The sequence below is a fragment of the Symphalangus syndactylus genome, chromosome 16 (assembly GCF_028878055.3).
Source record: "Symphalangus syndactylus isolate Jambi chromosome 16, NHGRI_mSymSyn1-v2.1_pri, whole genome shotgun sequence".
In the NCBI taxonomy this organism is placed as follows: Eukaryota; Metazoa; Chordata; class Mammalia; order Primates; family Hylobatidae; genus Symphalangus; species Symphalangus syndactylus.
The window spans coordinates 17892423-17910401 of NC_072438.2; the positions used below are offsets into that span (position 1 = coordinate 17892423).

The 17979-nt window shown below is 47.7% G+C and overlaps 1 protein-coding gene across 4 annotated transcripts in view; it reads right to left on the minus strand.

The window, feature by feature from the left end:
* SLC2A9 (solute carrier family 2 member 9) overlaps positions 1 to 17979 on the minus strand; it is a 254664-nt gene that overhangs the window by 86250 nt on the left and 150435 nt on the right. For all 4 annotated transcript variants that reach the window (XM_063619385.1, XM_063619388.1, XM_063619386.1 and 1 more), the window contains 2 exons: positions 15050 to 15151; positions 12032 to 12107 (listed from right to left, as the gene is read on the minus strand). In XM_063619385.1, coding sequence (XP_063475455.1) covers positions 12032 to 12107; positions 15050 to 15151 — 178 coding nt within the window. The remainder of the gene's footprint in view (positions 1 to 12031; positions 12108 to 15049; positions 15152 to 17979) is intronic.

A 17979-nucleotide genomic window follows, 5' to 3' on the forward strand; every position in this document is an offset into this window, starting at 1 on the left:
GAAGGACTAATTACAATGTTATTGACTTAACCTCCATTGGCACTGGGCATTGCCCTGTGAAAGGACATCAGAGTATGGGGTCTGACACGGGGCACCCAACAAAGCTATAGGCAAGAGCACATCACATTGTTGAATTTGGCTGTTTGGTTCTCAGATTCTCAAAATAGTTTTTGATAAAAGCGGAAATGAATCTCTGCCATGCATTGTCGACAGGAGTGAGAACTGGTTCTTGGGAGGTGGCAAGAAGTCTTAAATATCACAATGGTTTGCAGAGCTGCAAAAGCTTAGCCCCACCTGATGAAATCTTACTTCTTCGTGTTCATATTCTTTTGTTATGGAGAAATTTAATGAAAATTATTTTACCCCTAAAGTGGTGGCAGCTTCCCACCGTTGTTCGTCCCAGGGGGCCTCCATCTCTCTCTGGTTCCCTATCCCTGCCTACAGGGCTATAAACAGTCCATTCACGCAACTGCTTTTAAAATCCTGGCAGTGCATGCTTGTAATCCCAGCACTTTGGGAGGCCAAGGTGGGAGGATAACTTGAGCCCAGGAGTTCCAGACCAGCTTGGGAAACATAGCAAGACTCTATCTCCACAAAAAAATTTAAAAATTAGCCAGGTATGGTGGCATGCACTTGTCCCAGCTACTCAGGAGGCTGAGGTGGGAGGATAGCCTGAGTCCAGGAGGTGGAGGCTGCAGTGAGTCATGATCACACCACTGCACTTCAGCCTGGGTGACAGAGTGAGACCCTATCTCTAAAACAAACAAACAAACAAACAAAAAAGCAAACAAACAAACAAAACCCTTTTGACTGTAGCTCCTGATTGCCTGATTCCTGCTGGCCCTGGATGAAATTTCCCGTTTATATAACAGTTTAGAGTTCCCAGGGTAGTTTTAGATAGCTCATCTTTTAAGTCCCTTCCCTAAAAGCCTGTGTGGTAATGGGTGTGGAGTCTGAGTCTTTGTTTCTAGACAGGGACTAGCACCAATGCTGGAGTTAATTCTCACCTTCTGTATAAATTCATTTTAGAGACATTGATGTGTCCTGAGCAATGGCTACTATTTAGTTTTAAGTCTAGATTTGTGAGACATTTCCATTTAATTTTCATTAAACAATTTTTAAAAAATTATGATTATATGCCAACTTAGTGTCGTTATGTCTCTTAACTTATAGCTATAGTTATTTTAATGTGCATATATTTATTTCTTCTATCCAACACTTTCTGCTTGGTCAGGAGGATTAGAAAACAATTTGTCATTCTGCTTTGCACACAATTCCCTAACTTCTGAGGGGAAAGGAGTCATCTGATTTGACTCCCCCTAAAGTTCTGGGATACTTACTCCAATTGGGGAGAGGCCAAGGCCATGGATAGAGTTCTTTCTTTCATTTATTATTTGTTCATTCACTTGTTTATTCATTCAACAAGTAAGAATGTGCCTGTACCTGTCTAAGCACCCCATGCCAGGCAGGGAGACCTTGCTGTCTGCTGGCTGAGCTCCCTCTCGGGGCAGTGCAGGCTGGTGCACAGAGCCCTCCCACCCAACTTGGGGTAGTGCCTGCCCCCCTGGCATGAGATTCAGAGGCAGACATATCTAGGGTTGAGTCTGGACTCCACCTTGCCACTTTTGAGATCATGGATTCAACCTTGCAGGCATGAGAGAATTGAAAGGGATCACGTACGAACAATGTTTGGACGAATTCCAGGCATTTGACACACATAGGTTCCTTCTTTTTTCCCTCTCCTGCCTCTTGTAAATCCAGTAAGCAATACTTATTCATTCCCAGGTCTGTCTCTTTTCTGGGCTCCTCCAGCATAGGAGGAGTTAAAGGACTGAGCCCTTTCACTTGCAGGGCAGGGCCAGGATGTTTCATGGTTCTTTCTTTCCAGATGTTGCAGGTGCAGGCCTGGCATTGAGATAATGTCATGCAAGTGGGTGGCTTTGACTCTTTATGTTATCTGATGCTCCTGCCACCTTCCTGTCCCAGGCTCTTCTGGGTCTGCTGGACACAGCCTTTACCCCTTCTGGATCTCACCAGGCTCCCGGTGGGGCACACCTGCTGTGTGCAATCCTAATAGCCTGGCTGGGATTCTCAACACTGTTTGCAGGAGGGTTTCCCCCTCGGGGTCAGCTGGGGCCAGCAGCCAATGCAGTTGAGAGCGCCAGCCCTCTTCCTCTTAGAGAATGTCTATAGTGGTCATTCTCACCTGGTCCCTGTCCCTCTCCTCTTCCTCCATGGGGGTAGAGACACTGTCTTGTTCATCCTTTTATCTCCAGCTCCCAGCCCAGGGCTGGCACTGTGGCATAACACATACATATATATATATATACATATATATATTTGATTTTTGTCCCTAGTTTTCGGCCCAGATTTCTTAAAAGCCTTGGGATTTCTGGAGTAACAAGAGTGGCTTTTGTCATTTATAATGAACCCCTAATGTGGTGACTCAGGTGGGTCATTAGATGGTTTCAAGGCAGCGCTGGACATGCTTGGAGGGTTGGAACCTTCAGCTCCATCTTCTAGCCTCTAAGGAAGGGAGAGGGGCTGCAGGCTGAGTTCAGTCACCAGTGGCCAATGATGGAATCAATCATGCCTATATAATGGACCCTCCATAGAAACCTCTAAATGATGGGGTTGGGGTGTTTCCCAGTTGGTAAACGCATAGAAGTGCTGGGAGGCTGGTGTATCCAGAGAGGGCATGAAAGCTCTATGCCCCCCGATGCACCCCCATACCTTCTCTATGCCTCTCTTCCACTTGGCTGTGTCTGAGTTGTAGCCTCTATAATAAAGCTGTAATTGTAAGTAGGGCATGTTCCTGAGTTCTGGGAGTCATGCTAGCAAATAATTATCAAACCTGAGGGTAGCCTTGGGAGCCCCTGAATTTGTAGTCAGCAGGGCAGAAGTGCCGGCTCCCTGGGACTCTATTTCTGGCTAGTGTCTGAAGTGAGGGCAGTCTTGTGGGACTGAACCCTTGAACTTGTAGGGTCTGTGCGCACTCTGGGGAGGCAGTGTCAGAACTGAGTTGAATTGTTGGACACCCAGTTGTTGGTGGAGACAAATTGAAGAGGTGGTGTGGAAAAATGACATGTGTTTGGTGTCAAAATACACACACATATTTGGTGTGAGCTGTGGTGGTAGAAAACACCACACACCACACAGTAGGAACTCAGCGAGTATGTTTTGAATGAATTCATGAAAAATACAAGCATTTATTGAGTGCTGACCCATTGTCAGGCTGTGTGTTTGGATACAGGTGATAGAAACAAGCTTCTTGTCTTTGAAGCAGTCCCTGATGTTAGGAGGACTGACCAACCATGGCTATTGTAATAGGGGTGGGGGTGGGGATACACTAGGAGTTAATCTAGGGTGCTGTGGGAGCCCAGAGGGGTGGGCTGCTTCTAAGAAAGTCTCAAGATGCAGTATGAGCTGACTTTTGGAAGTTGAGAAGCCACACCGCAAATGGATGAATAAGGGTGGTTGTTGTAAGTGGGGAAATAGCACATGCAAAGGCTGGGACCATGAAGCGTGTGTGTGTGTGTGTGTGTGTGTGTGTGGTGGGGGGCAGGGGGGCAGCTGCCTGTGGCTCCAGATGGCTACAGCGCAGGGAGAATACGGGATAGAGAGGGAGGGCAGGCAGGGCAGGCAGGGCAGGCAGGGCAGGCAGAGCCGACCACGTAGGTCCCGTCAAATGCTGGTACGCCCCTGCAGTCTTTCCAGGTGAAATCGATGTGATAAACAGAGGGGTCCTTGTTCCAAGCAAGGTATATGCTGAGCAAGGCATCTTCTATCAGGACCGCTCCATCCTCTGGGGTGCTGAGACCTTAATTCGCACCTTGATAATGGCAGTGGCCTTACCTCTCCATCTTGTTTGCATCTGTCCACCCCACTTAAACACAAACTCCCCACAGAGGACTTAACTTGGTGCCAGGCACGGAGTCAGGGCATCATGTGATTTTTAAAACTGGAATTGACACATTTTGGCAATGATCTTCTTTTTTTAAAAGGTGAAGCTCTTTTATTTTGCCTCATTTATTAGACTTCCCTGCCACTGCCTTGGGGTTATGCACACAAATAAAATATGCACCAGGAAATTGCCTCTCTTGTTTTCTTTCTTTCCTTTTACCTAATTTCAACTCCTTGTCAAGTCTTCTTACATCGACCTGTTCCTCACAGAAGCTGCCTCAGGCGGCCTCCTGACCCTCTCCCCGGAGATCCATCCCTCTTCTTTAATCATGGAGAGCAGGCCCGTGAGTCCCTCTGCCATTCAGCTCTGAGCATCTTCCTGCTACACTTTCCCGGGTGGCTCCCCTGGGGACTTGCTCTTCCCTGTCCACTTAGGAAGATGCAAGATGGTCTCATAGTCTAAGTGGCAGCTTTCCTTAGACAGGTGAGTTCCCTGAGGCTTTAAACTGTATCCTGTCAATGTGCGTTTAAATGAAGCTTCTAAACCCTGGTCAATCTTGTGGCTAAAGTCATTGCTAGCCAGCGAGGCCCAGCTGCTGGGTCAACACAGGGGGTTGAAGGTGGATTGGGGAAGCAGAGGGCAGGGGCTGACAGGTGATCTGGGATTGGGAGGTGCAGGTGGCCATCCCTCCAGGGAGTCCCATAGACACTGATGGGGAGCCCAGCATTTAAAGCCCTGGAAATGCAGCATGTTCTATAGTCAAAAGAAAGCCACAGTTGCAAACACTTGGAACATAATCAGGATCATTGGAAAAAGGCTTGGGAGGGCTTAGGAAAAAAAAAACAGAGAAGGCTAAGCTTTGTGATTTTGGTGAGCAAAGAACTTCAGGCAGATTTGCGGATGAGTCCAATCTGGCTTTTTTGTGTGCATGGGTTGGGAAGAAGGTCAACTTTTCACTCAGATACAATGCTGACATTTACCGTTTCTTCCGGGAGAACAGCTGTTATGGAAAAAGATAACTCAAGAAGCACTAAATCACACCATGAAACGTACAGCTTTCTTGCCCTCATGACCTGCACTTATCATAGTGGCAACGCCCACGGGACCCTTTACAGGGGTGGCACTGTCCCAGATAACTGCCTTGGGCTGGCTGCTCCAGGCCCCTGTCTGGTGTTTCTGCCTCCAGTTTCTTCTCACTGCAGGTCTGCCCTGTGAAATTCATGCACACAGATTCCCCAACAGACCTCTAGGGAGTTCCATAAAACTGCAAATCCTTAGTGCAACATCCAAGACATTCTGAGATTCGCTTCTAGCTTATCTCCTGACTCTTCCTCTGTGTCTCACCCTCCACTCTGGGGAGTGGTTCCTGACGAGCACTTAGCTGTCATTGGATGAGGCCTGAATATCAGTGTTTGCTTTGGTTTTCTTTCTAAGCCACAGGCTGATGGTAATATATTCAGCCAGGGTTTAAAAACTGCTCTAGCCCAGTGGTTCTGGAACTTGGCTGCACCTTGGAATCATGCAGTGTTAGAAAATGCCAATCTTGGGTCCTACCCCTCCAAGATTATGGCTTGGTTGGCCTTCAGTGCAGCCTGAGCACCAGGGCTTTAAAAGCTTTCAGGTGACTGAGCAATGTTTGAGCACCACTGCTCTGGCCCTGGTGGTTTATTTAAGGTTCATTTGACATGAACTTCTTCCTATATTCTGGCAGTGGCTGCTCTCACTGCCTGGAAATTCCTCCTTCCCTACCTCACAAGCTAGCCTACTCTCCCAAGTTCCAAATTTCAGAGCTGAGGAACTATAGCAGGGGTTGACAAATGTTTAAAATAAAAAGTTAGAAAGAAAATATATTAAGCTTTTCAGGCCACATGTGGTCCCTGGCATGCATTCTTTCTCTCCCCCTTTTAAAATGCAAAAACCTTTCTTTGCTGGTGGGTCACACAAAACGGGCCAGGGACCAATCTGACCTGTGGACAATTGAATTGCCTGTTTTGTGAGGCAGTGAGTTCCCTGTCAATAGATGCAATCAAGCCATGGCTGAAGGAATTCCTGGCAGGGAAACCATGATGAGGACTTAAGCTTCTGATAAATGACTGAACTAGAAAATCTTTATGGTCTTTTCCAAACTTGGGATGCCTTAATTCTAATTCATCTTAGCCCCTGGAAGGTTTCCTCATCTGCCAGATGACCTCCCTCCAGCTCTGAAGTCATTCCCATGTTGTGTTCCGCCTCAGTTAATTGTGAAGGTCTGAATGTGTCAGCACAGACTTCATTTCAACACCAAGTGCTATGATTTAGGTGTCTTTGAATTTAAGAGACAAAGACCAAAGATTGTTCTTGACCTCTGCATTGAGGTAATACCTGAAGCAGGAATGACTGGAACCATGAAAATCAACATGCTTTTAATTCACCCTCAGCCAAGCTGATCTGACAACTAGAAACAAATGACAAAATTATTTCTTTCCATGTGGACACAAACAGGACTGGTTTATGAGGATCAAGAGTAACCCCATCCTGGGAAGATAAAAACAGAAGCCTCCTGCCCTTATCCTCAATTCTCTGTGTAGGCCATTTCTCCTTGGAATAGTTTTTAACCTTGCAAGTAAATTTCAAAATGGGCATAATTCCACTCAATCTTTAGCAAAGAGCTGAGGTTCTAGGACAAGATGGTGAAGATTTAAATCTAGCATTTGCCTCTTAGCTATGTGATTCGGGAAAAATTATTGGATCATTCTGAATGTTGGTTTTTTTCATCTATAAGAGGCCGAGGCAGGCGGATCACGAGGTCAGGAGACTGTGACCATCCTGGCTAACACGGTGAAACCCCAACTCTACTAAAAATACAAAAAAATTAGCCAGGTATGGTGGTGGGCACCTGCAGTCCCAGCTTCTCGGGAGGCTGAGGCAGGAGAATGGCGTGAACCCAGGAGGCAGAGCTTGCAGTGAGCCGAGATCGCGCCACTGCACTCCAGCCTGGGCAACAGAGCGGGACTCTGTCTCAAAAAAAAAAAAAAAAAAAAGGATTAGTTTGGGAAGGAAGGATTTAGCAGCTGATCTATAAACCATCTTCTATCCTCTAGGACAGACAGAAACCAGGGAAATAAATGGCCTTGTCCATTCTCCACATAAACTTCCTACCCCAACCTCATAATGGTATTTATTAGCAGAACGATAAGGAGAGTCCTTATATACACAATGCTTTTAGTTGGTTATACCTGGTCTACTTAGATGGTAAGGTTTAGCTATGGGGCTAGCTTGCTGGAAAATGTCAGTGTTAGCTGAAAAATTATCTGAGTATAAAATGCAGAAAATAGCTTCTTTCATGGAAGTGATGCATGCATGTCCTTTTTAGAGCTCTCATATGTTAAATCTGGACAACTATGCATCCTAATGTGGCAAAGAAGAACAGGAAGCTATCTACACACACACACACACACACACACACAGATTTGAAAATCTGATTCTACTATCTTATATTCACCTAGTATTTTTGTGAAAATTATAGCACTTAGAACAGGGCCTGGAATAGAGTAAGTGCTCAATAAAAGTTATTACCAGAGACTGGATTTGGGGACAGATGTGAATGTGCTATGGAAAGTCCAGGGTAGTGTGTAGAAGTAAATTTCTAATGCTTGTCGTGGAACGAAAAGAGCATAGATTTTTAACACTTGGGTTCACATCCTAGCTCCAACACTCACTAGCTGTTTCTTATCAGGGGAGCCCCTAACCCCTCTGGAATTCAGTTTCTTCATTTGTAGATGGAAGTGGTAATCCTTATTTGCAAGCCCATCTTGCACAGTAGGGGTGATGTATGTAAGGCAGCTGGCGCAGTGTCTAAGTTAAAGTTGTTACTCAAGAAAGGCTAGTGGCTGAATGCCATCATGAGTGGAAACTGAGCAAGTGTGGGAAGGACTGGGCAAAGAATAGGACAGAGCCTGGGAAGCCCTAAGCCACTGCTTCTGGGTTTAACCAATCACTTTAAGGGTGCCCTGTGGGTTCAGCACCTCCCAGTCCACATCTTAAACCTTAGGGCCTACTCGGCCCCTTCTATCTGAGTTCCCTGGTCATGATTAAACCACCTGCAAATATGTCCTGAGAACCTTCTAGATCTCAGGCCAGGACTGGGCACTTTAGGGGAGGCTGGTGTGAAAGTGCCAACTCTGCATCCAAGGCTGGCCATGGGACTTGTCATCACCACTGGAATACGAGTGGAGAAGAGGGTGTTACCCCAGGTCAGGGCTCTTAAGAAGCTTTCTGCACAGTCTTTCTCCTTTTCGCCTACTGGATGCAGTAGACCAGAGACACTCAGGGTTGGCAGAGCCACAGCCCAGGAGGAAACTGGGTGCATGTGCTCATCTACCTGGGACACTAGCCATGGGTGGGTCTATGAGTGAGACATGAATTTCTATTGTGTGAGGCTTCTGTCATTCAGAGACATATTTGTTAGGCAGCTAGTGTTACACTGACTGATACATGCTGTTAGTGACTCAGAATTCAGGCTGCACATGTGAAACATTCAAGGTTCCTGCTCAGGAGCATGTTACTTTTTTTTTTTTTTTTTTTTTTTTTTTGAGACGGAGTCTTGCTCTTTCGCCCAGGCTGGAGTGCAGTGGCGCAATCTTGGCTCACTGCAAGCTCCGCGTCCTGGGTTCACGCCATTCTCCTGCCTCAGCCTCTCCGAGTAGCTGGGACTACAGGCACCCGTCATCACGCCTGGCTAATTTTTTGTATTTTTTAGTAGAGACGGGGTTTCACCGTGGTCTCGATCTCCTGACCTTGTGATCCGCCCGCCTCGGCCTCCCAAAGTGCTGGGATTACAAGCGTGAGCCACTGCGCCCGGCCCAGGAGCATGTTACTTTTTTAAACAATTTTTTAAAAAAGAGATGGGCTTTTTTCTCTAGCACCCTGGCTAGAGTGCAGTGCTGCCTCAGAGCTCATTGTAACCTAAAAATTCTGAGCTCAAGTGAGGCTTCTGCCTAAGTCTCCTAAATAGCTGAGATTACAGGTACATTCCACTACTACACCTGGCTAGAAATGTTTTTTTTTTTTTAAATTAGTAAAGTTGGGTTTGAAGATACAAGACCATTTTTTGGGGAGTTGGCAATTAAGAAGCCGTTGGTCATCTGTGCAACAGTGTATTTGTCTGATGGAGTAAAGTGTGGGAGAATGTATGTGATAATAGACAAACCCTTCAGTTTTGACTTTAAGGTATTAAAAATCTGGTTCGCAGAAATACCATTTGACCCAGCAATCCCATTACTCGGTATATACCCAAAAGAATATAAATCATTATATTATAAAGACACATGCATGCATATATTCATTGCAGCACTATTCACAATAGCAAAGACATGGAATCAACCCAAATGCTCATCAATGATAGACTGGATAAAGAAAATGTGGTACATATATGCCATGGAATACTATGCAGCCACGAGAAGGAACAAGATCATTTCCTTTGCAGGGACATGGATGGAGCTGGAAGCCATTAACCTCAGCAAACTAACACAGGAACAGAAAACCAAACACCACAAGTTCTCACTCGTAAGTGGCAGCTGAATAATGAGAACACATGGACACAGGAAGGGGAACAACACACACTGGGGCCTGTCTGGGGTGGGAGTAGAGGGAGGGAAAGCATCAGGAAAAATAGTTAATGCAGGCTGGGCTTAATACCTTAATTGCTGTGGATAAGTACAGCAAACCACCATGGCACATGTTTACCTATGTAACAAACCTGCGAGTCCTGCACATGTATCCCGGAACTTAAAACAAAAAAGCAACATGTATCCTATGAAAAAAAATCTGGTTCTATTTTATCTTCCTCCTGCCTCCCCGTGCTCTCCTCTCCCTCCAGCTTGGCACACAACAGGTGCTCAATAAAGGCTTGAGAAATTGATCTGAATGGAATTCAACCTTATACTTGTTCTTTCTCTGAAAAGAATCTCGGTATTAGCTTGACTAATCCTTTTGCTCCATGCAATTGGCTAGTGCCACCTTCATATTTTTCTGATATCATTAAGCCCCAGCTGCCTCTTTCCTGGAGCTCAGGGATACCGCAAGACAAGGGATCTGCTCTCTCCACTTCTTCTCTCCTCCAAGGTTTGTTTTGAAAAACCTTGCCGCCGGGGCAGGCTCCTGTGTTACGCTGCTCACAAAAGCACACATCTTCCCTGCCAGCCCTCTGCTCTGTTATTTCATTCCCTCTCTAACAAGTACTTGTGGAGCTTTACTCTGTCTTCAGCACAGTTCTAGGTTATCAGGATAAGATTGTGAACCACACACCAGGTCCTTCCATGGAGCTTATTTTCTAGCTTGGAGGAGACACACATTAAAGACAGACTGCAGCACACAGGCCGCATGCAGCCCACTGCCTGCTTTTGTAAATAAAGTTTTATTGGAACACAACCATGCAGTCCATTCATTTACTCGTTATCTATGGCTGTGTCCACACTACCATGGCAGAGGTGAGTAGTTGTGATAGAGAATGGAGGGTCTGTAAAACAAAAGTATTTACACCTGGCCCTTTGCAGAAAAAATCTCCCCATGTCTGCATTAAACAAATGAGTATGCAGGAAACCAACATGCCCGTGAACAATGCTATGATGGGTGATGAGATAGAGGGTAGGTGTGCATGTGTGTGTGAGTGTATATAGTAAATGTGTGTGTGCTGGTTTTAGAATAAGTGGCCAGGAGAGGCCTCACTGAGCAGCTGACATCTCAGAGGGGACTTCCACACCAGAGGCAAGGCCCTCTGGGGGCAGAGACTGCTTCTGTCTGGTTTGCTCACCCATGTCCCCAGGCTAGCATAGGGCTGCAGGCTGGACACCTCCAGAGCACTGATGTGAAGATGTGGGTGTGAGCTGGTGATGCAGACGCCCTGGAGGACTAAACACATTTACTCCTCACGTCCACTGTAAACCACTATATGTGCTGTGTGTTCATCCTGCTAATTCACTGCCCTGCCTGGGAGGTGCTTTCTTTTTCCTGCAGCCGTTCTGACCACCCTCATAGCCGTGTGTGTGTGTGTGTGTGTGTGCACGCTGTGTGCATGTATGTGCATCTGATACCCTCCCCGACCATTCCATGGCCCACCTTGCCACCCTGCCATCTTATTATAACATCCCGATGTCCTGAATGGACACTTTCCATCCACCATGAATGTGATAGAACTTGGAATGTAATGGCTCATGAGAATCAGCAACACAAAGGGAGAAACAGAAGTTCAGTTCCCTTTGTTCCAATAGAAACTTACTGTTTGCATCAACCGAGAAACACAACCAGACAAGAGCCATGAACTTGAGAGAGCACATGGCTGTGTCAGACCCTGCCCTGAGCTCCACTTCTCAGTCTGACCTTGGCCTCTGCTGGAGGTCCCTGCTGGATGTGGACACAGGGCCAGGGAATGGTAGAGTCCTCAGTTGCATTGCATCCTTGTCATTGTACAGATGGGGAAATTGAGGCTAACAAAGAGAAGAAGTCTCTCCTACTGACCCATGGCTAGGAAATAGCAGGGCTAGAAGAGAGTCCTGGGTAAACTGAGGCTGGGATACTCCAGCTACACACTCACGCAGGTACCATGTAAGCTGGTGGTTGGAACCTGGGCCTGGCAGTCAGGCCACTCCACCTACTCACTCATGCAAGTCACATTCCATCTCTGTCTTCTTTGGAGCTGTCCTGAGCCTTAAATGAGCTCACACAGGTCAAGTTCTTAGCCAAGTATAACACAGAATCAATGATTAATATGTCTTAGACATGATTATTGCCGCATCTTTCACCCTAGACCGTAACTGCTTAGGCACAGACTGTGACTTGGTTGTCTTTGATTCATCACAAACCAGTGTCGCCTCTGGCTCAGAGCCCTCCTGCGTGTGAACTGCCCTTACTGTGTGGTGATATGTTCCCTCCCACTCATCTTCAGGTGAGCCCATTTTCACCTTCTGTGGGGTAGACGGCAGACAGTCAGCTACACTGAAATCGGGTCAAAAGAAAGGCAGCAGACACACATCCCCAGTCAGGCTTTGCTTCTTCTGGGCTCTGGGTTCTCCATCTGTATGAGGAGAGCCCCCCAGCTTGGTGATGCCATGAGACCCTGGGCGGGGCAGTGAGGAGGGAGGGGTGCCTTACCTGGCCCACTGCAGAAAGAGGCGATGATGGCCAGAATGCCCACGATACTCAGGTAGGGGACCCAGGGGCCACGGTCCTGGGAGAGAACAGGGAGTGGTCAGGTGAGGAGGTGATGGTGTGTCCAGAGGACCTGAGTTCCCAACCCAGCTCCTCCTCCATCCATCTGTGTGACCTTGGACAGGTCACTTGATGTCCCCAAACCCCAGCTTCAGCATCTATAACATGGGAACAATGATAACCCTTCAGTCATTCCATCTGCTTATTTTATAGCCATGATGAAATCAGATGAAGTCTGTGATGAGTTTGACATAGTCCTGGCATACAGGAAGTGGTAAATAAATCAATAACTCACATTGATTGAGGGCTTTGTTGGCATCAGGCAATATGAGCAATTTTCACAGCTTTATCACTTTTATAAAAGTTCATCATTCTCAGCAAACTTACACAAGAACAGAAAACCAAACACTGTGTGTCTCACTCATAAGTGGGAGTTGAACAATGAGAACACATGGACACAGGGAGGGGAATATCACACACCGGGGCTTGTTGGGGGGTGGGGGACTGGAGGAGGGATAGCATTAGGAGAAACACCTAATGTAGATGATGGGTTGATGGGTGCAGCAAACCACCATGGCACATGTATACCTATGTAACAAACCTGCACGTTCGGCACATGTATCCCAGAACTTAAAGTATATATATATGAATGTTTCCTCATATTCATTTTAAAGCCTTCTATATTTTGTTTAAAAGAAGTTATCTTAGTTCTGGTATTATTATATAAAGGACCTTATTTGTACCCCTGCCATCTTGCAAGGTGTGAGATGCATTAATTCATTTCATGGAATGTGTCTGGAGAAGCTGTCATTCATCTGGGGGGTGGGTGGCTTGGTGCTGGTTGCAAAAGGATATTTTGGGATCACTCCTGCTCTAGCAGACTGGACGGCTGAGCATTAGAACACAGTGTCACCGGTTCTGAGTGCGTTGGGGTGCCAGGGCTGCCCCAGGAGAGGCTAGCTGACTTGAAGGGAAGGTAAGAGCCTGAGCTCACGTCTGTAGGCTGAGCCAGAGTCAGCCCAGTGGGAAAGGAAAGGAAAGAGGTTCCAGGAGGGGGTTCAACATACACAAGGGCACAGAAGCCTGAGATGGCCCAGTGTGGGGGTGAACTGCAAATAGCCTGGAGTGGAGGACGAGGGGTACAGAGGGCAGAGAAATGGGGAACTCCTTACTTCCCCTTGTTCTGTGTCCAAATCCATTAGCTCTAAGGGTTGAGAGGAGCTTCATGGACCCTTGTAAACTGTATGGCTTGCTCCTGTACCAAGTCACTCACTCACTCATTCAGCTGATTGATCTGAGCTGCCCCTGGGTGCCAAGCACTGGGATGGGAGGTGGAAATGCGATATGGTTCAGGCATGGCCCTTGCTCTACACAACTCACTCACTGTCTATTGGGAGAGAGACATGCATCAACAGTGAAAGTCAATGGTCTGTGATAAGTGATCTCACAGGGTTCCCCCTTGGGGCTTATGGGAACACAGGAGAGGGCACCTCACCCAGACTTGGAAGCAAGGGGAGGCTTCTTGCAGGAAGAGGTATCCAGGAGTGTCCAAGGTTTCCTGAGTCCAGAAAGCAAGGAGAAGCTAGCCCAGCACAGAAGAGCCCTAGGAGAGGAAACTGCCAGGCCCCTTGAGGAGCTGCTGGGGCAGGTTGTGGGGCACTGAGGGAGACAAGGGTGGTCAAGCCAGGAACAGCTCTGAAACCTTGTGAAGTGAGGCTTAGATGGGGTTCGTGGGCTTCAGGCCTTCCTTTTAGACTTCTGACACAAGTTTCAGAAAGACAATGGCTTGGAACATCGCCCAGCTAGCTGCCTGAGAACTTCAGAGGACTGTAAAGATGCCCAGGCTCGGGACAGCTTGGGCCTGGCTGTCAGGAAGGAACTGTGCCTGCTAGTACATTGTCCCTGAAGGCAATGCTTCCACCTCCTGGTAGTCAGTGTGCTCGCCAGCCCCACCTCTTCAAAGGGCACCCATCAGACATCACGATGCTAATAGTGCCTTTTTCTAGAAACATTTGGGCCACTAAGACATTTGACGGGTGATCAAAACGTGTACCTATCAATTTCCAGATGCATTTTTGAAAAATGCAAAGATTGATCAATTACTGCAACCTTGCTTCACGCTTCCCATGGCACCAAGATGAGTTGGAGACACTGAGGCAGTGTCCAGTTAATGCAGGCTGCCCTGAGCCATGCAGGGGGCAGAAGCCCAAGATCCGGAGATCTAATTGCCACCTTCTGGTGGTATAACCTTGGGAAGCTTATTTATTTATATTTATCCCTCAGTTTCCTTATCTCCATAAAAGAAAAAAATACCGATGTTGTAAGGATGAAGTACATCACTACCCCTCCTGCTACATGGACATCCACTGAGTGCTTGTTCCAAGTGCTTTCAGTGCATTTTCTCATTTCGTCCCACAACACCCCTGGACGAAGGGATGACTGTTCCATTTTAGAGATGAGGCCCGGAGAGGAGCTGACTTGCTAAAGTTTCATTACGAGTAAGGACAAGCCGAGATCCACACAGGCTGTCTGGCTCCAGAGCCACTGTTCCTAAAATTGTGACAACTGAGGAAGTGGCTGATATGCAGCACCTGGCACTCATGCTGGGAGGTGACAGCTGGAAGGGGCATCTTAGGGTTGTCCAGTGCAAGCTCTTCTATTCCATAGATGGGTGAACTGAGGCTCAGAGAGGGAAAGTGTCTTGCCCAAGATCACACAGCTCATCAGCAGAAGTGACAGGACCAGAAGTCAGGTCTCTCATCTCCCAGTCCAAGGACCCTTCACCAAACCCTCTTCACTGAGACCCTCAGCAGCTCCAGAGATGAGATGCCTCCGGGGAGAGCTTTATCACAAGTGTTTTCTGTAGAAGTATGAACCCACAAATCAAAGGCCCCAAAATGATGAAGCCAGAAGCCAGCTCCATGCTTATCTCCCTCAAATGTGACAAGCACATCATCTCACCTGCAGGGTCAGCGTGATGGTGAGGGTCCCAAAGAAGAGGGCCATCAGCCCAAAGCCACCAATGAGGAGAGGTCTCCGTCCCAGGTGCTCAATAACCAAACCCTAGTCCAGGGTAAAAAGAGAGAGAGAGAGAGAGAGAGAGAGCTATTATTCCATTTCTAACCACAACAGGGGAATGCGGCACTGGGAACCAGCAACGGCATCATGATTAAAAACCGGCTTTGACCCTGAGACAGTTGGGCCACCTTCTTCATGGCCACAGCCCTGAAGCAATGCTCTTTATGAGAGAGGAAAAAGTGAGGGAGAGAAAGTCACAATTCTTGAGCACCTACAGCATTAATAACGAGCACTTTCCTCCCAATCTTCCTTGCTAGGGTGGACTTCTCAAATAGGGAGCTTGGGAGAAGGAACTGGATGGATATGGTCGCCACAGCCCTTCTCTTCCTTCAGAGGCAGCCTGCATGGAAGGCGATTCCTCTGTGTCTCCATGCTGTGGGTTTCATAGGGGGAGGCACCCACAGCGGGGCACAGGGGTGGGAGTAGGCAGACAAGCCCATGTCGTTTGCCAGTCTGCCTGTGTCTGGGGGAGTCAATTTCACTGTGGGATGTGATGTGGGGAGTCCCTGGGGAAGTCCCTAAAGCTGTGTCCTCCAAGCCAGCTTCCCTCAGCCTAGGACTGTCACTGACCTCCATCTGGCTGGCCCCTGTGCCCCTTGTCCACTTGGTCAGGAAACAGCTCCTCAACTGCCAATGACTGAAAGGGTAATTGTAGCCGAATGTCAGAGACAGGAAAAACCTGGGTTTATATTCTGGCTTTACTACTTTCCAGATGTATGAACTTTGGCATGTGACTTCACTTCCCAAAGCCTCAGGGCCTTTGTCTGTGATGAGAGAAATCGAAATGTCCTTCAACAAGAGTGTCTGGAGTGGAAGGGTGTGTTAAATAAGAGACTGCATGCACCACACAGGTTAGGTACTCGGATTATATGAGGTATCCTCCTCTCATGCCCCATATCACAAAAAGAGAACACTGAGGGTCAGAGAGGTGAGATAACAGCAGACACTACAGAGCAAGTAGGTGAGAGAGGGCCAGAAATCGAGCCCAGAGTGAATCAGAATCCATGGCTTTTCTCAATGAGGCAATCAGGCGAGGCTTCCTGGAGGAGGCAGTAGCAGGCAGAGATGCGGAGAGCTTGTCAGGCAGAGGGATTAGTGGGGGAAAATGTTTTGAGGCTGGACGGTCCCCATCACGACAGTCATTTGGCTTGGACAAGGGGAAGCAGTGATGCTGCTGAGGGCCATGAAGCCAGAGCACACATGGCTCCTGCCTGCCAGCTTCAGGTGACGGTGCGAAGGTCACAGCACGGAGACGAACAGTTGCAATCCTGCCCCAAAGCCTCAGGGTTTCTCCACAATGGAGCCCAGCTGCAGGGACCCCAGGGCCCTCTATCTGTTCCTCTTTCCTCATACCCTGCTCCTTAGAGGGAGGCAGGTGAGCAGCCGTCTAGGCAATGGGCATTCTCCCCCAAGCTTAGCATGGGCTGTTGTTCTGCTTGGCAGAGCCGGCACTGAGGGGTGAGTGATAGCTGCCTGTCCGAAGGGCATAGCCCTGTGGGTCAGCTGAGCACCCCGGCCATGTAGTGCTGCCTGGGGCCATGGACCTCTCAGTCACCTAGGCATGAATGTTGAGGGGAACGGAGGGTGCTGGCCTAGAAAGTCAGAGGCCTGGGAGGAAAACGTGCCTGGCTGATGACCATGTGTCTCTAAAAGCATCCAAGACTTCTGGTCAGAAAGGCCTTTCTCCTGGTTGCTTAGGGAACAAGGGCAGACTCAAGCCTCTCAACTTGGCCTCCTAGAAACCTGGCCCAGTGGAACAGAGCACAGGTGATATCCAGGGGCACATAAGCCTGAAGATGGGCGATCTGAGCTCAATTCCTGGCTTTGCCACTTAGCCTTCTTTGCACCCAGGACAGGTTATTCAGCTTTTCCAAGTCTCAGTTTCCCCACTGGAAAATGAGAATGATAATACCAGTTTTGCAGGATAGCTGTGAGATAAAGGGAAAGAACTCACGGTGCCTGAAATAGACTCATGAACAAAAGAGGAGAGGTTGCCAATAAATGGCAGAAAATATATTATTCATTTTAACTAAGGAGTGCCCTGGGGGTCTGGTCCCAACTCTTACCTGTAGCTGGCTGTGTGGCCTTGAACAAGTTAATTAACCCTTCCATGTCGTAATTTCTCATCTTTTCTGATGCTAATGGAGTTAGTCTAGATAGCAGTAGCTAATGATCATTTACTGAGCACCTACTATGTGCCAAGCACTGAATTAAGCACTTTTCATGAAGCAACTCATTTAATCCTGACAATAATTTTGAGTAGGTTCTATTATTTGCTCCATTTTACAGGTAAAAAACAGAGGCACACAGTCTTTGGAAACTTGTCCAGGGTCACATGGCTGGTAAGTGGCAAAGCTGGGATCACCTACAAAATCTTTTCTGTTGTTGAGACATTACATTTTCTCGACATTAAACTAGAAACAGACAATGCCACCACTTGGTGACAGCCCAGTGTCCCACCTGCTCCAGCTCCTGGATCCGAACAAGGGTACTGATCACTTTTTTGCACCCCCCCCCGCATTCCTGGCTCTCTGATTCTCTTTCTTCATTTGAAGGCCAGGAGCCTTCATCTTTGCTTTCCCAGAGCCTAGAAGAATATCTGACAGGTGTGGAGTAAGTGTTTGCCGAGGGAGTGAAGGTCTGTCTTTATAAGGCAGGCAGAATGATTCTCATTTGCAGGGGGAGGGCGGGGAGGGCAGTGAGGTTCGAGAATGCTGAGGGACAGTAACTTCACTTGGTGGGAAGTGGGGAGGGAAGTCAGGCCCAGTGAGAGTCATGAGGGAAGCAACGACCAACAGCTTCGGAGAAAGAGA